General features: G+C 47.1%; 1 protein-coding gene across 1 annotated transcript in view; it reads left to right on the top strand.

Annotated features, from left to right (window-relative positions):
- The first annotated feature begins 12,057 nt into the window (after positions 1 to 12,057).
- The window catches only part of CHRNA4 (cholinergic receptor nicotinic alpha 4 subunit), an 80,942-nt gene continuing 70,027 nt past the window's right edge, over positions 12,058 to 22,972 (top strand). The window contains exons 1-2 of the mRNA XM_028735436.2: positions 12,058 to 12,734; positions 21,398 to 21,549. Coding sequence (XP_028591269.2) covers positions 12,611 to 12,734; positions 21,398 to 21,549 — 276 coding nt within the window. The 5' untranslated portion in view covers positions 12,058 to 12,610. The remainder of the gene's footprint in view (positions 12,735 to 21,397; positions 21,550 to 22,972) is intronic.

The raw sequence follows: 22,972 nt of genomic DNA, 5'->3' as shown, positions 1-22,972 counted from the left end.
CTGCCAGGCTCGTTATGCTCATTTTGGGGGTGTTACTAAATTGAATTAAAAGAGCAGCTGTGATCTTGGCTGCTGGGCACAATACAGCAGCCCATGGCCACTGCCATGGTGTTTTGGTCTACGGAGCTCCTGGAATTATGTCCCAATGTTCAGGGCTAATGGGAGCACTGAGAATTTTGTGTTAATTTTTAGATATTTATTTCATTTATATCCCGCCTTTCCTCCAAGGAGCTCAAGGTGGTGTACATAGATCTCCTCCCCGGCCCCCAATTTTATCCTCTCAACAACCCTGTGAGGTAGGTTAGGCTGAGGGAAAGTGACTAGATGTCAGGGACTGGGCAGAGGAGGAATGCTGGAGACCGCTTCCCCAGCCTGACCCTTCCAGAGAAGAAGAAGACAGTTCAGAATTACAGCAGGGGGTTGAGGGAGGTCACAGCTCCGAGGCAGATGAGGGGGAAAGTTGGGAAATAATGGGAGAGGAGGAGGAGGTAGAGATGGAGCAGCTGGCTGACACGTTATCACTAGGAAGCATTCCAGACCCTCCATCTCCCAGAACCCGGTGAGCCTTAAAAGTAGGAGAGCAAAGAGCTCAGAGACAGATGGCCCTAAACAACAACTGTAGGGGTGGTGATGCTGTTGATGAATGAAGAAGTGGAAGAGAAGGGAGTGGAGATTTGCTCGGGACAACACCATTATTCCAAGAAGCTGCATTCCCAAGCCTCTCTCTGTAAATATTGAATAAAAGCAGATAGTAAGGACTTTATCTGTTCCTGGCAACCTGGGTGTTGGTTCCTCTGTTGCCTGACACTAGCCCAAGGTCCACCCAGTGAGCTTCAGGGCCGAGTGGAGAATTGAACCCTGGTCTCCCAGCTCCTAGTCCAACACTCTAACCACTACACCATGGTGGCTTTCAGTACTATGTGCATTGCTGTCTAGTCTTATTAGATAGTTAGAGCATGGTGCTGATAAGGCCAAAATTGTGGGTTCAGTCCCTGAATGGAAACTCAAAACGAATTGGCTGTACAGTGTAGGGGTTGCTCCTTCCACAAATTTGCCCATGTCCCGCTGCTAGGAGGTCATCCAACAACATCAGGACCCTCTTCCTGATGGGTTGTAGTCCAAAACATAGGGAGGGCACCAGTTTGGGGAAGGCTGTGTCAGAGCTTCTTATATTGGTAGTGCCGTCTATCTTGGTGCACCTTCACCTTCGACCCAGTAGTACTGCTCTCACTTTCTTGCACCATCTGGATATGAAAAGCCCTGAAACACATTCCTTGCCTTGCAGACATCTTTGACCTTGGTGCACCTTGGCTTCTCCTGCTCTCTGCAGAAGTCGCATGGAAACTCACAAGCTACATCCTTTGATCTTGCTTCACAAGAGCATCCTAAACTACTTACCTAGCAGAAGAAAGAGAAACAGGGGAGAAGGGGCTGCATGGTCTCCTTGCAGTGTGTCACAGAGGAGAAGCCAATAGACTTCACCCAATTGCCACCACCCTGCCCATGCAATGCACAATAAGGCGGTGTATTCCCATCTATATAGGGAAGTTTTTAACGTTTGATAACTTACTGTGTTTTTAATTTGTTGGAAGCCGCCCAGAGCGGCTAGAGTAACCAAGTCAGATAGGCAGTATCATCATCATCATCATCATCATCATCATCACCACCCTCATCATTCCAGCTGGTTATCTGAGCATGCAACTAAGACCTTGAACCTGGGTTTACTTATTTCCTCCTCCTCCCCCCCAACTGATGTTCCATTTGTTTTCTCATGTCTTCTTTAGATTGTAAGCCTAAAGGCAGCGGCTGTCTTTTTCTCTCTTTTTTCCAAGTGATTTTTTTTTAAGCTGCTCTGGGAGCCTTCTTTTGGCTGGGATAAAACAAAAACCAAAACCCAGACACCTTTAAATAAATAAATGTGAAGCCAAAAAGAAAACCATGAAGAATTTAACAGGCCCTTAAGCGTGTGGCAGGGCATTCGCACATCGTTCTGGGTTCTCTCTTTCCGTAGTCACTCCATATTTATTCCACAAAGCGAAGGCGTTCATTCATTTATTTAATTCTAATCCATAGGCTCTCGCCCCAGAGGCTTGAGGTAATTAAAAATGCAATCCTAAAAACATAACGGAGATGGGCACGGCAGATGAAAACACGTTATTCAATAAAATCACTTCGACGTGGCAAATTAAAAGCTGGCCGCGTTATTTGTTTAAAAGAAGAAGTTTTCACAAGCAGACAGAAGGCTTTACCTGAGCCTCAGGCCATGCAAACCTCTGCAGGACAAGCAGAAATGCAGTTTTCCCCTGGGAAAACCCTCTGAATCAGAGCAAATGTCGATCGGGTTTTCTCCGGAGTGACGTTGGCTCTGATTCAGCGGTAAACAGCGGGTTTCGGGGTGGGGGGAGTGGTGGGACAATCATGTTTCCAGTATGGATGCGGCACAGAGAATGACCATCCTTCGTGATCTCGATGAAAGTGAATGTCTCTTATAGAAGAAGGCAGACAACTCGGGTATCATCGACTCCAGCCATCTAGATCTTAAAAGGTAATCGCTACTCATTTGGGTTCTGCCAGGTTGGCAACCAGTGCAGGCATTGCATTGCAGGATAGGTGCAAAATGGCCCCATGGGGGAGCAACCAGCACCAACGTTCTTCCTGCTGCGTTCTGGGCCAGCTGGAGTTTCAAATTCTCTTCCAGAGGGAGTCCCACAAAGAGTCGGTTGCAAGAATCCAGACAGCCAATGGGGTGTAGTGGTTAGAGTGTCAGACTCGATGCTGGAAGACTAGGGTTCAAATTCCCACTCGGCCATGAAGGTCATTTGTTGACCTCAGGCCAGTCATTGCTTCTCAGCCAAACCTACCCCACAGGGTTGTTGTGGGGGCGGGGAGAGAAATGTATGCACCACTTTGAGCTCCTCGGAGAAACCAGGGAGAAATATGCAATAACTAAATAATAATGGGGACGCGGGTGGCGCTGTGGGTTAAACCACAGAGCCTAGGACTTGCCAATCAGAAGACCGGTGGTTCGAATCCCTGTGACGGGGTGAGCTCCTGTTGCTCGGTCCCTGCTGCTGCCAACCTAGCAGTTCGAAAGCACATCAAAGTGCAAGTAGATAAATAGGTACTGCTCCGGTGGGAAGGTAAGCGGCGTTTCTGTGCGCTGCTCTGGTTTGCCAGAAGCGGCTTAGTCATGCTGGCCACATGACCCGGAAGCTATACGCCGGCTCCCTTGGCCAATAAAGCCAGATGAGCACCGCAACCCCAGAGTCGGTCACGACTGGACCTAATGGTCAGGGGTCCCTTTACCTTTAAATAATAATGTGGCCTGGGAAAGGGCATTTCTTGTGGAAAAACCTCCCCATAAATGCACATCTGGCACTTTCATTGGACAGCTTTCATTGAACACGGAAGACACAGTGCTTCACCTTGGCTTTTGACACCTGAGATACAGTGGTACCTTGGTTTATGAACTTAATCCGTTCCGGAAGTCTGTTCTTAAACCAAAGCATTCTTAAACCAAGTCGTGCTTTCCCATAACAGCAGGGGACTCAATTTACAAATGGAACACACTCAACGGGAAGCGGAACATGTTCTGCTTCCAAGGCAAAGTTCACAAACCAAAACACCTACTTCCAGGTTTGCCGCATTCTTAATTCAAGTTGTTCATAAACTAAGCTGTTCTTAAACCAAGGTAAGATAAAGGTAAAGGACCCCTGACAGTTAAGTCCAGTCGTGAACGACTCTGGGGTTGCGGCGCTCATCTCGCTTTATTGGCTGAGGGAGCCGGCGTACAGCTTCTGGGTCATGTGGCCAGCATGACTAAGCCACTTCTGGCAAACCAGAGCAGCGCACGGAAACGCCGTTTACCTTCCCGCCAGAGCGGTACCTATTTATCTAATTGCACTTTGACGTGCTTTCAAACTGCTAGGTGGGCAGGAGCAGGGACCAAACAATGGGAGCTCACCCCGTTGCGTGGATTCGAACCGCCGACCTTCTGATCGGCAATTCCTAGGCTCCCACAGCTCCACCTGCGTCCCCTAAACCAAGGTACCACTGTATATATATTTTTAGGGACCACCAAAATTGTAAGTTGCAGACACAGTGCCCAGGCTTGCACCCCGGGGAGGTCACCAGTGGTTTGGCTTCACGCCTGGAGGCACACTCCATTGTCTCTCAAGACAGATGGGTGCCAACAACAACAGCTTTTAACATTGTGTTTAATTGTTCCAACCCGCCCTGGGACCAGATGTTACTGAACTACAACTCCCCATATGCAGGGCCACTGGCCATGCTTCCTGGGGCTGATGGGAGACGTAGTTCAGCAGTCTCTGAAGAGCAAAAGGTTCCCCACATGTGGCTTATGACATTGCTATGGGTACCACTGATTTCACTAGGATTTGCTTCGAAGTAATGAATTTAGGACAGGGGCATTCATCACCAGTTTGGCCAGGTGGGCAAGGAAGAAGATCCTTTCTCCTTCATGAATTGAGTCTACTTTGGATAACGACGATTTGGAATTTTCAGTATTTATTTATTTTATTTAAATTTTATTAACATATAAAACACATACATATACATTTACACAATACACATACACAACACAACACACTACCTTATTTTCATAACATAAAACATATATTACTCTATATAATATCTACCTATACTGTACATATCAACATACCTACACACCTACCCCATACGGACACCCACCAAGTGACTTGACTTCTAGCCGTTCTTGTTACACTATTTTCCCAACTAGCTTAAACACATTTCATTATTTATTTAATCTCTTCTTCAGTCTTGACTTTACTCTCCTTTCTCTCTAATCATTTTCTGGATTCACGCAATATCTGTCAGAAATTCTACTTTTTCCACATAAATTTTGATGTATTCTTTAAAGATAGCCCACTCCTTATTCACTTTTTGTACCATATCTCCTCTTATCCTCCCAGTTAGTTTGGCAATATGGAAGTATTCCCTCATTTTAGATAACCAGTCTGTTTTAGTTGGGATGCTGCTGCTTTTCCAATTTGGGGCAATCAGTAACCTTGTCGCTGTAGCTGCATACATAAATATTGGAATTTTCAGTATTTAATCAAGCCTGCTCTGTTATTTATTAAAGGAATATTGGCATTTCAGCTTTGAGCGATGTTTGTCGAGCAGCTTATTTTGGATAAGTTGAGAATATTTGCTGGTTATGGCTCTGTGTTGGGCAACGAGTGAGTTCTGGCAGCCACTGCTGAGGAGGCCTTGGTCTTTTATAAGGCAGGATCGGGAAGCTGTTCACAGGGTTGTGCCAAAATCAAGCATTTTCTTTCTCTGTGCAATGGGCTCCCATTTGACTGCCCATTTATCAGGGTGCTTTAGGATTTCTTGAGAATTCTAGTGTGTGTGCAGGGTTTTGAGCTCATTTTATCCTTGCAAGGTGGTTGTCGGTGGTGTGTATTGTCTTTCTTTTCATACATTAATCCTCCAGTGTCCTGCAGCCTCCCTGGCTGCCTATGCTTCCTGGTTTCGTTCACGTCTTCCCCTGGGCTTTAGCTGAAAAGCAAGCACCCAGGAAGGCTGCAAAGCACAGGGCACTTTGCAGAACAAAGGAAAGGACGTTCAGAAACACAACTCTGCCACCTCAAAGGTGAGGCAAGTGCGTCAAAAGGCCCTGTACCCCCACCCTGAGAATTTCACCTACGTTTTCTGCCCCCTTTGATAATTTTGAAGGCATTTCCCCCCTTAATAATTTATGGATAATGGTGCCCCCCCAAAAGTGGAAGTCATGTTTGGCTCAGCACTAGCTGCTAATGAGGATGCTGAGCTATTCCAATGGGACTTTAAAGCATGCAAACCCTACACAATTGTTGTTGTTGATGTTGTTTAGTTGTTTAGTCGTGTCCGACTCTTCGTGACCCCATGGACCAGAGCATGCCAGGTACTCCTGTCTTCCACTGCCTCCCGCAGTTTGGTCAGACTCATGCTGGTAGCTTTGAGAACACTGTCCAACCATCTCGTCCTCTGTCGTCCCCTTCTCCTTGTGCCCTCCATCTTTCCTAACATCAGGGTCTTTTCCAGGGAGTCTTCTCTTCTCATGAGGTGGCCAAAGTATTGGAGCCTCAGTTTCAGGATCTGGCCTTCCAGTGAGCACTCAGGGCTGATTTCCTTCAGAATGGAGAGGTTTGATCTTCTTGCAGTCCATGGGACTCTCAAGAGTGTCCTCCAGCACCATAATTCAAAAGCATCAATTCTTCGGCGATCAGCCTTCTTTATGGTCCAGCTCTCACTTCCATACATGTCAAATCTACTTCTCCCTGCTCTGCTTTCTCTCAAGGTGTAAGGGATTCTCAAGCTACCCCAAGGCCTGCTATTGGTCTTCATCTACACAGCTATTAAAAAACACTCTGAAAATGCTGCGGGGGGAAACCGTTTTAAAGTTCACAATGGAAAATGTAACAGAGTTCCGATTTCAGCTCTACAACACCATTGAGTGTCATGGTGTTATAACACATTTATAATGTTGTATTTTTACTAATGTATTTTAAAAAAATAATAATGATAGGTCCAAGATTAAATTGCAGGGTGTGGGGAGGAACGGAAAAGAAAGGAAAGGAAAAGTGCCGTGTATATAAAAGACCACTCCGCTGTGTTTACTTTTATATCTTGCACGGTGCTGTGACCAAGACATGACAAAGAGCTGCCTCTACCACTTTGTTAAGTAAATAGATGTGTCCCTTTGTCTTGCATGCTTAGTACCCAACCCCATTTCATTGTTGGCAATCACTTAGCCTGGATTTCAGGCAATCGTTTTAGAGGAATCTGGAGATAATATAGCAGAGGTCCATGGGGAATACTCTAACACATTTAACTTAAGAGCACAAGAGGATGGGGGTCTGCTGCCGGAAAGGGGGAGGGGAGCTCTGGTGTAGGCCTAGTTCCTTGAAACCAAACCTATGCAGCTGTTTTCACCTGTCTGTCTGTCTGTTTGTTTGTTTTATAAATGTTTTATTGATTTTCACAAAACTATAAACAAAACAAACAAACATGGATCATAACCTTATTAAAATTACACTTATTAACATTGTTAAGTCACTTCCTCGCTTCCCCTTGGTTGAATATCCATGCACTTCCTTTTAACGGTTTTCCAAATCAAAGTTCTTATGAAATTTAACCAAAACATTAACATCCTTATATCTTTTAATTTTAAAATTAAACATATTGATTCATCACTTAACTTATATGAAATCCTAAGCCAATTAAATATCTGCAAGCTATTTCCAATTAATTTACATATTAAAATGGTGTAGGCATAGTTCCTTGAAACCAAACCTATGCAGCTGTTTTCACCTGTCTGTCTGTCTGTTTGTTTGTTTTATAAATGTTTTATTGATTTTCACAAAACTATAAACAAAACAAACAAACATGGATCATAACCTTATTAAAATTACACTTATTAACATTGTTAAGTCACTTCCTCGCTTCCCCTTGGTTGAATATCCATGCACTTCCTTTTAACGGTTTTCCAAATCAAAGTTCTTATGAAATTTAACCAAAACATTAACATCCTTATATCTTTTAATTTTAAAATTAAACATATTGATTCATCACTTAACTTATATGAAATCCTAAGCCAATTAAATATCTGCAAGCTATTTCCAATTAATTTACATATTAAAATGGTGTAGGCATAGTTCTTTGAAACCAAACCTATGCAGCTGTTTCCACCTGTCTGTTGTTGTTGTTTTTTAAAAAATAAACTTCGCATCTCTGCTTGTGGAGAACTAGAATCTTGAAGTGGCTTGAAATCTCGAGAGTTCAATCTGCATCAGGAAATACATCACTTGACAATTCATCAGCTTTTTACTGTCAGTTTATCTTAGTATACACAATTTTTCCTACTCTACGCATTTTTTTTGCAAAGCACTTTCCCCTAATAGAATGCATTTTTATAAATTATTTCCACCAATGTATGAATTTATTGGCATATGTTCATACAGATTAATTGGCTGGAGAACTTCATGGCAAAATTCAGACAATTGCAAATTTTGGTGGCCTGCTGCTGTTTTGGTTCGTCACGTAATGTTGTGGAAAGCGTAAATTCGGCAAGTTTGCGTTTGCACACTGGATGATAATGTGGATCCCATTGCTGGATGCAAGCATCTTTTGGGGGATGCTGTAAACATGACATCATTCCTGCGTCATACACTTATTTGTCAGTCTAGAGCACATTCTGCTGGAACTGTTACAATCTGCTGTGTGCTGAGCAGCTGCTTCTCAAACGCTTGTTACCTCCATGTGCACATAGAGAGAGCTTTCTCAGCTCACCTCCTATTGGGGCAGGGCTACTGACATTACAGGGCTGTTCCACTCCTCTGCATCATATTTAACTTGCCTATGGATGAAACAGGCAAAACATGAAGCAGTACTGTAACTCTTAACACCAATACATGTCCTCTGTATATCAGTAGACCAGCACTCTCATTTCCAGCTGAAGACTGCAAGAGAGAGAGACGGAGAGAGAAAGAGAGGATTTTTTTAAAAGTCTGCGGAAATTCTAATTGAGCAAGGGGGAGGGGGGGAAATAGGGAATATCGATGGAATGGTAGTTCAAAGGGACCCGGAGGGTCATCTAGTCCAACCCCCTGCAATGCAAGACTTTCAGCTAAAGCATCCATGATAGGTGACCATCCAAACTCTGCTTAAAAACCTCCAATAACTGAGAGTTCCACTGTCAAACAGCTCTTACTGAAAGTTCTTCCTGATGTTTATATGGAATCTCCTTTCTTGTAACTTGAAGCCATGGGTTCGAGTCCTGCTCCCCCCCATACCCCGAGCAAGAGAAAACAAGCTTGTTCCCTGTTCCATGTGACAGCCCTTCAGATATTTTAAGATGGCTATCTTATCTCCTCTCAGTCTCTTCTTTTCCAGGCTAAACATACCCAGCTCCCTCAACTTTTCCTCATAAGGCTTGGTTTCCAGACCCTTGATCAGGGAACAGCAAACTTTTTCAGCAGGGGGCCGGTCCACTATCCCTCAGACCTTGTGGGGGGCTGTACTATATTTTTTGGGGGAAATGAACAAATTCCTATGCCCCACAAATAACCCAGAGGTGCATTTTAAATAAAAGGACACATTCCACTCATGTAAAAACACACTGATCCCGGACTGTCCTTGGGCCAGATTTAGAAGGCAATTGGGCCAGATCCGGCCCCCGGGCCTTGGTTTGCCTACCCATGCCCTTGATCATCTTGGTCGCCCTCCTCTGCACATGTTCAAGCTTGCCAACATCCTTCTTATATTGTGGAGCCCAGAATTGGACACAGCATTCCAGGTGGGGTCTGACCAAGGCAGAACAGAGTGGGACTAGTACTTCTCTTGACCTGTTGATGCAGCCCAGAAGAGCACTGCCGGACACTTGTTTGAAACGTGTGTGCTGATGACATAGTCAGTAGCTGCCACTTTAGATGAAACAAAAAAAATTCTTTCCAGTAGCACCTTAAAGACCAACTAAGTTAGTTCTTGGTATGAGCTTTCGTGTGCATGCACACTTCTTCAGATACACTGAAACAGAAGTTGCCAGATCCTTCTAAATAGTGAGAAGGTGGGGAGGGGTATTACTCAGAAGGGTGGTGGGAATGGGTGATTGGCAGATAGCTGTGATGAGCCTGTTGACGACTCTTAACGACTGCAATAGGTCTTACAGGAAAAAGCAAGGGGTGAGAAGGTGAAAAATGGCTTTGTCATGTATAATGAGATAAGAATCCAATGTCTTTGTTCAGACCAGGTCTCTCCATGGTTTTAAGTTTGGTAATGAGTTGCAATTCAGCAGCTTCTCTTTCCAGTCTATTTCTGAAATTCCTTTGTAGTAAAACAGCTACTTTGAGATCTTGTATAGAATGTCCTGGGAGATTGAAGTGTTCTCCTACTGGTTTCTCTGTCTTGTGATTCTTGATGTCAGATTTATGTCTGTTTATTCTTTGGCGTAAGGTTTGGCCTGTTTGTCCAATATAGAGAGCTGAAGGACACTGTTGGCATTTGATGGCATACACAATGTTAGACGATGAGCAATTAAATAGTCCCGAGATGGTATGTGTGATGTTGTTGGGGCCAGTAATGGTGTTGTCCGGGTGTATGTGGCAGCAAAGTTGGCATCTGGGTTGATTGCAGGCTCTGGTGCCAGTGTCCGTGTTAAGTCTGGTTGAAGGATCTGGCAACTTCTGTTTCAGTGTATCTGAAGAAGTGTGCATGCACACGAAAGCTCATACCAAGAACTAACTTAGTTGGTCTTTAAGGTGCTACTGGAAAGATTTTTGTTTTGTTTTGACTATGGCAGACCAACACGGCTACCTATCTGTAACTGGAACTTTAGATGAAGTTATTGTACAAAGGTGGACACAGCTGTAAACCACTATGTACAAAAGCACACAGTGGGGGTATGTTTCCAAAGTCTATATCTGCACACAGCCTTAGAAGAGGCATTAGTAATCCCTCCTTATCTTATAGGAGGTAATGCATCTTACAGACCTAAGAAGAGCTTTGCAGGATCAGACCCAAGGCTCATCTAGTCCAGCATCCCATTCTCACAGCAGCCAATGAGGCGTCTGTGCGAAATCTTCAAGTAGGAGCAGAGTACGACAACAACTCTCCACACTTGTGACTCCCAGCACCTGGAATTCAGGTGCACGCCACCTTCAATATTGGAGATAGTATGCAGCTATCATCAAAGAGGTATATTCCATCCTGCAAGCGCAGCAGCCACAACAGCCAATCAGGTGCTTGGAGGAAACCTACCAGTTGCCCTCATTCACTGGTTCCAGCCCAGCAATTGGGATCCATACAGGTTTCATGCAGCCGCCAATGACTAAGGCTGTGTACACAATGCCAGCTTAAAAGGCAGCTAGGCCATTTATCCAGCTGTGTACACACTCCTGTTTACTCTGCATCTAGCTTGCTTTCACCACTGGTTTGGAAAGCAGTGTACACACTGTGTGAGCCACAATCTATCTTTCATCTAGCCTGTTTTTTGTTTGTTTGTTATATAGAGCGTTTTGATGAGTCTCCTCCCGACCCCGCCAAGCCGGGTTCGATCCGAATTGAGAAACAGAACGACCCGGCTGCGCTTTAAAAGCTGGTAACGTGTGCACAGCCTCGATTCATAAACGCATCAAAGCGGACTGTTTCATCCGGAACGGCAGGTTAGAATGGAAATGTGGCTAACGCCGTGTGGACACACGGCTCCCCAAACCGGCAGCAGGAGCGCGCTGGATGCGGAGTAAACGGGCGTGTGTGCACGCAGACAGCCAGCGACGAGCGGATCACCCACGAAAGTTGTCTTAAAACGGTGTCTGCTTCAACCAGGAACTCAAATCCTATGCTTTCCCCTCGCTCCATGGGATTGCTATAAACAAATATTCAGAGTTAAAAGATGAATCCGGGAAGGCTGCAATCCTGTACACGCTTACCGGGGAGTAAGTCCCATCGGAGTCAACGGACGGGATTTGCTTCTGAGTAAACGTGCATAGGATCGCGTCTCATCCAGTGCAAAACAATCAAAACCTGAGACTGCACGATTTCTCTCTCTTTTTTTTAATCGGTGGAACGGCGCAGGAAGTACAGTGGTACCTCGGGTTAAGAACTTAATTCGTTCCGGAGGTCCGTTCTTAACCTGAAACTGTTCTTAACCTGAGGTACCACTTTAGCTAATGGGGGCCCCCTGCCACCACCGCCGCCGTGTGATATCTGTTCTCACCCTGAAGCAAAGTTCTTAACCCGAAGTACTATTTCTGGGTTAGTGGAGTCTGTAACCTGAAGCGTATGTAACCCGAGGTACCACTGTAGCTTTAAAGAAGATGCGGGGAGCGTGAAATTATGTATGTGAGGTGTAAATCTGGAGAGGAAGAATATATATATATATTTCCATCCCCAGTTCTGGGAGCGCCCCGCTCCCCGCCCAGTTTTTAAACACAATCCCTGGTCTTCTCTCCAGGGTTATTGCGCGTGGCTTGTGGTGGGAATCGTGGGATCTCCTCCTTCCGTCCCTCCCCTTTCTCCCCTCCCCAGCCTCTTCAGAAGAGGATGGGGGGTCGGTCCCGCCTGGTGAAGCCCACAACGGCCCGGGGAGGGGAGAGATGCCACCGGCTTCCCTCCGCCTTCGCCGCCCAATCTGAGCGCAGAGAAGTCAAAAGGGAGAGGCAATCTCGGTGTGGCGAGAGAGAGAAGCGCATCCCTAAAACTCAGCCCAGCCCAGCAGAGGCAGGACAGCGGAGGCAAGAGGCGAAAGCAGCGAAGCAGCCTTGAGTAGATCGAGGATCCCGCGGAAGGGACCAACAGTTGCAGACCGACCTCGCCGAGCTCGGGGGCTGCTGCTGCGCAGCGCAGCGCCGAGAATCCGGGCGGAGAGGGGCCACCCGGAGGATCAAGAGGGCTAGCGGCACACGCTGTTTTTTTGTTTGCCGGGAGGGGTTCTGTTTTTGTTGGGAGTGGGCGTACTGTGAAGCAGGCGGGGGACCCGGACCCAGACACCGGTTCATTCTTGCTCAAGGCAGAGCGGTCGGGCGAGCGCGGGAGCCATGGATCAGGACCAGGCGAGGATGGCGAGGGGGCCGAAGTTGACGCGAAACGAATGGGTGCGTTGACCAAAAGCGGAGCGAGGGGGATGGCTTTGCGTCGGCGAGGGCTCTCCAGAATGGGATTTCTCGCGTTTCAAGAGCATCTCCTCTTACTGCTCTGCGCAAACTTCTTCCCTGGTAAGTTTCACGCTTTTTTTGGTGTGTGCCGATTTCTCTCTACCACACCTCGGCCCCGTGCGCCTGTCGCTCTGCAGCAAGAGAAATTCTCCTAAAATTCTCCCCTCCGTCACCTCCTCCCTGCTTTCTTTTAAACGCCTTGGGATAACTGCTCGAAGAGTATTGTTTGCCTCTTGCTGGAGGCATATAAATGTGCTGGGGCGGAGAGGGGGGTTGCATTCAGTGCTACTCCTACTCAGAGTAGACCCATTGAAATTAATGGGCTTCGGTTGGTTAATTCTCATGCGGCTCCTCTGAATAGATACGACCCTTTATTATTATTATTATTATTATTATTATTATTATTATTATTATTTGCAAGGGTTGATCAGGGCTAGTCAGCGTCAGCAGTATGGAAAGATTGCACTTTGCACATGCTGGGTGGCTCTCATGTTGCAATAAATCCTTTCCCGTTCGTTTTAAAAACAAAACTCAGGGTAGTTTCTCCTAAAAGCACTAACCCTCTGAGGTAGCCTATGTGGCGAAACTGGTCCAAAGTCAGCACATCAGCCTTGTGGCAGAGCGGAGATTAGAACCCAGCCCCCTCAAACGACTCTCGGAATGTAGCTTGCCTCATCTGGATGTCTTCCTTCCCACGGGGGAAGCCCTCAAGCAAACGCACAAACCTTTCCCCATTGTATCTGTACAACAACCCTGTGAGGTAGATTAGGCTGGGACGCAGCAGCAGGGGTCAAGGTCATCCTGTGAGTTTCAGCCAGAAAGAAAGCTCCATAAGAACCAGGTAAGGTGGGGCAGCAGAAGTCCTTTATGAATGCTGGGCAGGGAGACCAACAGGGGAGGGAGGGGGGAGCAATCCAGGACCAGCCACAGATAAAGCCAATTAATGTTAGTCTGGCCTCCCTGCAGAGTTGTACAAGGTCAGGAACACAGGAAGTTGCCTTATACTGTGTGAGACCATTCGTCCATCCAGCCCAGTCCAGACTTTGATGCTGTTCTGTGGCTCTCCAAGGTTTCAGGCAAGGAATAGTGCCTTGCCCTACCAGGAGATGTTGGGGGCTTCTTGCAGGACAGCTCAGTCGGCGGAAGCATGAGACTCTTAATGGCAGGGTTGTGGGTTTGAGCCCCACATTGGGCAAAAAGATTCCTGCATTGCAGGAGATCAGGCTAGATGACTGCTGTAGTCCCTTTCCAACTCTAAAACCCCATGATTCTAACACTGAGACTGAGGAGGACCCTGGCAGTCAGTGTCACCCTCTCGACCGGTTGTAAGGAAGAAAGCAGGCAGGCTGAAGTTGTGGGATGGAGAGATTCATTCACCCTTATGGATAAGCCTCTACTGCCTGATCTCAGCATCAACCCAATATAGGGCTGAACGGGACCATCTCTCCAGATGGAGGCAGAGAGGAGCCTCTCCCATCACTTCCTACCTGCTCCCTTCAACTGCAGGTGTCAGAGACTGAACATAGGACCTTCAGCGTACAGAGGACACCTGCACCTTTCCCTGGACTTAAACCCCCACCAACCCAGCAATGGTGGGATTTGTAGTCCAAAAAACTGGGGAGCATCAGGCTAGGCAAGGCTGGCGTAGACAAGCCCTTTGCCTGCTACACCTCACCAGCACTCCCTTGAGTGCTGTTGAAACAGAGATCTAGGATGCCTGGGCTTCAGTCAAGCTCTAGGTGAAGAGAGACACAGGCAAAGCAAGATTTGGAACCGGCTGATATTATCCTTTTGCAGGTCCCTCTGAATTTGCAGGGGGGTAGACGAGAGCTAACTTGCCCCTCTGTCTGGGGAGCATTACAGATTGTTCAGCCTTTTTAACCGCTGCTGCTTTGGAATGTGTTTGTTTATTTATTTACTTGGTATCTGATGAATGGCTGGAGAATGGGCTCCCTGGAGCATGTGCAGAGTGCATTGGCTTGCTGCTAAACAACCACAGCCAGCCACTGTGACTTTGGGAGTAGGTATCGGGGTTTAGATGTCGGAGAGGATGTAATGAAGGCAGGATAGAACCCTTGCCTGTGTGAGCAGGGTCCTCAAACCCCACCTTAGAGTATAAACTGAGAAGTCTTAACCTCAGCAAGAAACTTACTAGGAACAATAAACAACAACAAATGCCTCTATCAGCCTCAACCTTCCCTCCAGTCTGCAATATGTTTGTGGTGAGGATACAGTCCTACTTTTGCACGACTGTTGAAAAGATTGTTTGCACCATAATCGCAATCTCAATACATTCAGAAAAGCACTAGAAGGAGTGGCAAGTTCGTTAGCCACCTTGGGGTTGGGGAGGTATCCCCAAAAGGCAGGTTGCAATACGTTAAATAAACAAAATAAAAGAAAAAACGTGCCACCTAGCATCTAAATAGTAAACAAGTTGCTTGCTAAATGCATCATTTGATTTACACTCCAAGTTGCAAAGTCTGTTTTTTGTGAAAAGTCATTCCCTTTTTTAATTGTCTGGTTTCTGTCCCCTCCCCCCCCTTCCCTCCCTGCTCTCAGCACCTGTTTTCTCTCCCTCTCTCCTTCTAGGGTGTCTTATTATCCCCCAGATATAGCCTTCCCATTCCACTTCAAAAAGAAAGAAAGAAAGAAAATATAATATAATCCAAGACAGGCTAAAGCATGAAAAGCTTTGCTGAGCAGTAGTGGAAACGGTGGCTGTGCAATCCGCTGCCTGCTTACTCTGGAGCAGTTTTATTGGCTTTAAGGAGTTCACTTTCCCCGTGTAAATGGAAGTGGTTTAGTGGCTCTCTGTGCCAAACATCTTGGCTTTCTCCCTCCACTGCATCCTTGCCTTGGGAAGGTGGCTGTAAAGATTGCAAAAGCCTTTTTTCTTGGCAGTTTCTGAGCCAAGCTGGACTCTATTCATTTGTTTGCTTGCTTCCCAAAACAAACCAAGTTGCACTTCAGAGAGTTTCCTTAATGGTTCTGCAGCAGCCTTAAACTTTTCGAGCCAGTGAGGGCCTCCGCCTTAACTTAAATCTCACCCCAGAGAGCTGATTATCTGATTCAGATATAACTGCTTGGGGAGAAGAACTGGGGGAGGGTGGCCAAATCAAAGGAATTCTTGGAAACCTTGTTCCTGCCTCCTATCCTAAATTGGTTAATTCTCCTATGAATATTTATCATTTATGAGGCCTGTTTACATTTGCAAAATGCTCACTTGTGTGTATTAGCCCCCACCAAAGCAAACAAAGAAAAACAACCTTGCGATGTAGGCTAGCTAGACTATTTTATGAATGGAGAACTGAAAATAGGAGAAAAGGGATTTCCTAAGGTCATAAAGAAAATCCGTGTCAAACCTGGAGCTTTTTTACAGCCCACTCTTTAACATGTTTGTTGTTGTTGTTTAGTCATTTAGTCATGTCCGACTCTTCGTGACCCCATGGGCCAGAGCACGCCAGGCACCCCTGTCTTCCACTGCCTCCTGCAGTTTGGTCAAACTCATACTGGTAGCTTTGAGAACACTGTCCCACCATCTTGTCTTCTGTCGTCCCCTTCTCCTTGTGCCCTCCATCTTTCCCAACATCAGGGTCTTTTCCAGGGAGTCTTCTCTTCTCATGAGGTGGCCAAAGTATTGGAGCCTCAGCTTCAGGATCTGTCCTTCCAGTGAGCACTCAGGGCTGATTTCCTTAAGAATGGATAGGTTTGATCTTCTTGCACAACATCTACTTTTCCACCTGATAGGCTAAGGGAAGCTTTCCTGGATACGTAGCAAAATGGACACACTGGAACAAAAGGCGACACACACAGCCTGCTGGTCTCTGTCCCTGCCTTTCCTCCGCTTCTCTTCCCACTATTTCTTAGCTGTTTGTAACAGCCAGAACAATACAAATAGCAAATGTCCCGGAGAGTTCAATGGGGCTTGCTTCCTAGTAATATTTTCAAGATCAGGAAATCAGGCACACACCTGGATCGCAACTTACCACTTCCTTGAAAGACTTTAGTAGTCAAGGAAGTTATGATTCACAACTGGCTTTCAGCTAAAATTTATCCCATTTGTTTAAAAATAGTTATAACTCACCCTGCATCGAGACAGATACCAGGAAAGGTTACAGAACATAAAACACGAAACAGCCATTGTATGTGTGTATTCGTAGAAGGGAGGTGAATCTAGACATGTTTGCCTTCAGTACTTATAGCTCACCAGGTGAAAGCATGGTGCTGATGATGCCAAGGTTGCAGGTTCGATCCCCGTATGGGACAGCTGCATATTCCTTCATTGCAGGGGGTTGGACTAGATGATCCTCAGGGTCCCTTCCAACTTTACAGTTCTATGATTCTGTGACCACAGTACAGTGGTACCTCGGGTTAAGTACTTAATTCGTTCCGGAGGTCCATACTTAACCTGAAACTGTTCTTAACCTGAAGCACCACTTTAGCTAATAGGGCCTTCTGCTGCTGCCGCACCGCCGGAGCACAATTTCTGTTCTCATCCTGAAGCAAAGTTCTTAACCCAAGGTACTATTTCTGGGTTAGCAGAGTCTGTAACCTGAAGCGTATGTAACCTGAAGCGTATGTAACCCGAGGTACCACTGTACTCACAAGCTGTGTGAACTAGTCACCAGTTCTCAAGCTCGCTTTTGGCATGTGTGGCATCTATTAGTCCCTGGATCTGTCCAGAGTGCTGTAAGTGGCTGTTTGCCTGCCTGTGATGGCACCTGGCAGTTAAGATGGTTTTGTTTCTGGTGTTGGATCGTAGCCCTTTCTGATTGCTGGCTCAGATATGGGATCCCACCTTTGAAGGTTTCCGTACAGGCAGTGGCGTAGCGTGGGTTGTCAGCACCCGGGGCAAGGCAAGTAATTTGTGCCCCCTAACCCGTGGATTTGCGCCCCCTAACCCTAACCCCCAGATGTTGCGCCCAGTGTGGCCGGCCCCCCTGCACCCCCCACGCTATGCCACTGCGTACAGGGAAACATTCCCTGCCTGTGGAAAGCAAGCAGGTCAGGAAGAAGGGTTTCAGCATAGCTCCTCCACCATGCCGACTTCCTAGCTTTCCTCATGCAGGAAATGCTTTTGTAGTGGCAGAGCATTCCAACATTCCTCCACTCTGCAGCTCGAGGTGGTACAGTCCTTCACTGGAAGAGCTGTGCCACATACTATTTGTGAACACTAGATTCACCGTTTACTGTATAACCAGAAGCACTCGGATAAACATGTTGTCTTTTGGGAGGCATCTGACTGGGGGCTCATCCACTCCACCCCATATCCAGCAATTTGGAGGTGGAACTAATTAGGGTTTTTAAAAACCCAAATTAAACATAACGAGTAGAGGGGAGGAAGGAGGAGGCACTGATGCATCTCCTTCCCCCTCTCCAGACCAAGAACAGGAGGGTTCAGTTCTGTGGGGTGCTGATCATTCGTAACTGCGTTCCCTGCAGGGAGGCCCCTCATGAAGGAGCAGCAGCCTGCAACCCACATGATGGAACCCTCTGCTTACCAGCTGGTGGGTGGAGCAGTCCCTTTTTGTGTGGTGCTGATCCTTTGTGAGCACTTTCCCTGCAGAAGAGGTGCCTTGGGAAGAAGCACCACCCAGCACTCCACAAGGTAAAGGTAAAGGGACCCCTGACCATTAGGTCCAGTCGTGGCTGACTCTGGGGTTGCGGCGTTCATCTCGCTTTATTGGCCGAGGGAGGCGGCGTACAGCTTCTGGGTCATGTGGCCAGCATGACTAAGCCGCTTCTGGCGAACCAGAGCAGCGCACGGAAACGCCGTTTACCTTCCCACCTGAGTGGTACCTATTTATCTACTTGCACTTTGACGTGCTTTCAAACTGTTAGGTTGGGAGGAGCAGGGACCAAGCAACGGGAGCTCACCCCGTCACGGGGATTCGAACCGCCGACCTTCTGATCGGCAAGTCCTAGGCTCTGTGGTTTAACCCACAGCGCCACCTGCGTCCCTATACCCCACAAGGTAGAATCCTCCAATTATCCGCTGCTATGGGGAGGATTCTATCCTGTGCAGTGCTGCTTCTGGAGGCAGGGCATTGGGAGGACAGGTCAGGCCAGAAAGTCCACACCCCACATCCAAGCCTGAAAGACCGCACCCTGCACCCAAAGTCTTCCACCTCCCCACTCCAATGTTTTCCCAATAAGACATACCTGGTGTGTTAGGTCCATTCTACTCTCAGCCCTTCCACCATTTTCCTCTTGCCTGTCTCGTCCCCCACCCCCCCGACAGACCCATATCACTCTGGGTCATGAGACCCGACCTGCAGTAACCTGAGGCTGTCATAATAATAATAATAATAATTTATTATTTGTACCCCGCCCATCTGGCTGGGTTTCCCCAGCCACTCTAGGCGGCTTCCAACAAAGATTAAAAGTACATTAAAATGTCACACATTAAAAACTTCCCTAAACAGAGCTGCCTTCAGATGTCTTCTAAATGTTGGGTAGTTGTTTATTTCTTTGACATCTGGTGGGAGGGTGTTCCACAGGGCGGGCGCCACTACCGAAAAGGCCCTCTGCCTGGTTCCCTGTAGCTTTGCTTCTCGCAATGAGGGAACCGCCAGAAGGCCCTCGGCGCTGGACCTCTATCTGACTCGAATGATGCCCAGATCCCCAAAATCGACCCAGTTCAGGCCTTGGCATAATTTGGTGCACAGCCCTCTGGTGGCCTCCAATGAAGGGCAGGTTCACACATGCAAGTCAATACCTGGTGATACAGTCAATGAGTGGTGAGAATATATGATCAAGCATTGGTTTGCCTGCGCGAATGAACTCTCCTAGGTAAAGGTAAAGGTACCCCTGCCTGTACGGGCCAGTCTTGCCAGACTCTAGGGTTGTGTGCTCATCTCACTCTATAGGCCGGGAGCCAGCGCTGTCCGCAGACACTTCCGGGTCACGTGGCCAGCGTGACAAAGCTGCATCTGGTGAGCCTGCGCTGTCCGCGGAACGCCGTTTACCTTCCCGCTGGTAAGCGGTTCCTATTTATCTACTTGCACCCGGGGGTGCTTTCGAACTGCTAGGTTGGCTGGCGCTGGGACCGAACGACGGGAGCTCACCCTGCCGCAGGGATTCGAACTGCCGACCATGCGATCGGCAAGTCCTAGGCGCTGAGGTTTTACCCACAGCGCCACCCGCATCCCTAAACTCTCCTAGAGACATCCCCATATAAATAACTTCTGCATAGGGATGGGTGGATCAGCCTTTTCCCAATCTACATCAATTTCACATGCATTCATGTGGTGATTTTTAAAAAGAAACACACACAAATTCATATTCATGTGGTATTTCTGATTACATTTTCCTCACAAAATATGCATTTCTGAATGTATTTGCTCTCAAACCTTGCATTTTATTCTAAAACATGCATTTTAAAAAGCATTTTGCAGTATTCTTTTGAGCTGAGAAGCGCAGGGCAAAACCCAGAGATGTGAAATTCGAAGGATCCACATGTGCTGCGGATCAGGTCCATTGGTATTGACATTTGTGCAGAAGGCATTCCCCAACACATCCCTAACTCTGTACCACATCCATTCATCCCATGGCATCTGCAGCATCAAGATGTTTGAGTGAATGGAGCTGCCACAATACAGAGAGAATGCCCATGTGGTGCTTTCTCAGTGGAGCCCGTTCACACATTCAGCTATACCCATGAGCCAGCCAAGAGCTCATGGCAGAGTTGAGTTTCACAGCCCTGCATAAAAGACCAGCAGGCAGTAGCAGACAAAAGGGTGGGGCAGCTGCCATTCTCACCTTGCCCCTCCCAGGGTTGTTGTCAGCCTAATAAGGTCTGTATATCGCACTGAGCTCCAGGGCAGAAGAGCATGCACAAAGTAGTTTAGAGAAACCTATGCTTTCCCTTATTCATTTTATAACTTTAGGTACACATGGTTGTTTTGCTTTGTTTTGTGTCCCCCCCCCCCCCGTTTTAAATACTTTATTGGAATGCATAGGTAACATACACAATATACCAAGATGAGAACAATTGTGTACTAATAATCTTACATAAAGGTAAAGTGACCCCTGACCATTAGGTCCAGTCGTGACCGACTCTGGGGTTGCGGTGCTCATTTTGCTTTACAGGCCAAGGGAGCCGGCGTACAGCTTCTGGGTCATGTGGCCAGCATGACTAAGCCGCTTCTGGCGAACCAGAGCAGTGAATGGAAATGCCACTTACCTTCCCTCCAGAGCGGTACCTATTTATCTACTTGCACTTTGACGTGCTTTCGAACTGCTAGGTTGTCAGGCGCAGGGACCGAGCAACGGGAGCTCACCCCGTCGCGGGCATTCAAACCGCCGACCTTCTGATCGGCAAGCCCTAGGCTCTGTGGTTTAACCCACAGCGCCACCTGCGTCCCTATAATCTTACATTTGTCTACGTAAATTAAATTTAAATTAAGTTTATGCAATCTCTTTTCCCCTATCTTTTTACTAACATAGAATAGACTTCCTATCCTTTCCCGATGCATAGAACCTTTCTGGTGATGAATGTACTTATCATTATTACCTTACTCTTTCTGTATTTTCTAATACTTTCTTACAACAATTCATACCTTTTTGCTTGTTTCTTAACGGTTCGTTTAGACATGGGTCATTCAAACGCTGCCGTAGATATTGTACCACTGTTATTATTCTGTAAATATCTCTTATACTTATCCCATTTTGAATAAATGATTTGGGTACACGTGCACACACATCTTCTGCTCTCTCCGCAGCGTTCAGCCACGTCGAAACCCGAGCCCACGCAGAGGAGCGCCTTCTGAAGAAACTCTTCTCTGGGTACAACAAGTGGTCCCGGCCAGTGGCCAATATTTCGGACGTGGTCATTGTGCGCTTTGGACTGTCCATTGCACAGCTTATAGATGTCGTAAGTACAACCGGGAAGTGGCTGTGTGTGCATGCACAATCTGGAAGCTGCTTCGGCAGTTAAGCGAGGTATTAATTAACTAATGGATTAATGATGTGCGGGTGGAGGGGGATGTGGAAGAAACGATCGCTTGGGGTCTCCCAGATGTGAATTTGCATTTGGACATTTATGCTCTGGCCTTCCAAATTTCCATGCGGGCAGTGCCATAGCGTGGGGCGACTGGGGGGGTCATGGCCCTGGGTGCAAAATTCTGAGGGGGTGCAATCAGGTGCCCCCCAGCGCCAGCTTTCACAGGGATCCGTGTCCCACCCTGGCAAAGGTGGCAGAGCAGCCTGGGCGTGCATGGAGGAAGCTGGGCAAGGGGCGACCCCAGCACCGCCCGGCCTGGCACTCCTCTACCTGGTTGCTGGAGGGATTCGCCTGCCAAGGGCCACATTGGCCGGCTGGGTTCCCCCCTGCATGGGCAGGCAGGTGGTGCAGCAGGGCCCTGCTTGGTTCAGGTGGGAGAGTGCTCCTGTGGCAACTTGCTAGCCCCGGGCATCAGCAACCCACGCTATGCCACTGCTATCGGCTCCCTGCAAATCCAGAGCATTCAAACGCAGAGTGTTAAAAAGTGAATCAGTGTGGTACAGTGGTTTGATTCAGGAGACTCGGATGCAAATCCTCCCTCATCCATGAAACTCTCTGAGTAAGTGGCTGATGATTGATGCGAGGGGAAAATTGAGTAGGTGCGGGGACATGTTGAGGACCTTGTTACCCGTAACAAATGGACAGGACATACTTTGTCCTTTTTAAAGTACTGAGAAAACCTCCAGCCCTAACAGCTGCAACGCAGCAGTTTCCCACAAATTCCCTTCCTATTGTAGTAGCCTGGAGAATATGTAACTAGGCACAGCTGGTCTTCTTTTAACACAGGCTATTATCTCCTCTGCTAGTCCTTAACACGTTTTCTATGTAAGGAATTAGTTTTGATTTATTATCGAGACCTAAAATGACAGAGTCTGTGTCTGAATCCAACGTGGACGACAGATGTCGGAGTCTGAATCCCACCCCCAGTCGTGGCCTTATTGGGTGCCAATCAACCAATCTCACTATGCAACTGGGACAGTAGCTCAGTAGCAGAACATCTATTTATCCGTAATATTTCTTACCCACTTTTCGCCACAAGGTTCCGGGGGTTGGGGTTACAACATTATAATCAAATAGTTCTAAAAGCAAGTTTAAAAGTTGTGATTATGGGGCCAGGGGGAAGCCTAGTAAAACCATTGCAACCAAAACAGAACAGCATGAATTTGACCAATCTGATTTGCATGCAGAAGATTCTGGGTTCTTTCTGTGTCATCTCCAATTAGCAGGTGATCTCATGAGCCCCATGGAGATGTCATGGGTGGGTATGGGATTTATGTTGGAGGGGGGCAGGACT

The sequence above is a fragment of the Podarcis muralis genome, chromosome 5 (genome assembly GCF_964188315.1).
Source record: "Podarcis muralis chromosome 5, rPodMur119.hap1.1, whole genome shotgun sequence".
Classification (NCBI taxonomy): domain Eukaryota; kingdom Metazoa; phylum Chordata; class Lepidosauria; order Squamata; family Lacertidae; genus Podarcis; species Podarcis muralis.
The sequence above is the reverse complement of the archived record's forward strand: the minus strand, read 5'-3'. Positions and strand labels throughout refer to the sequence as shown.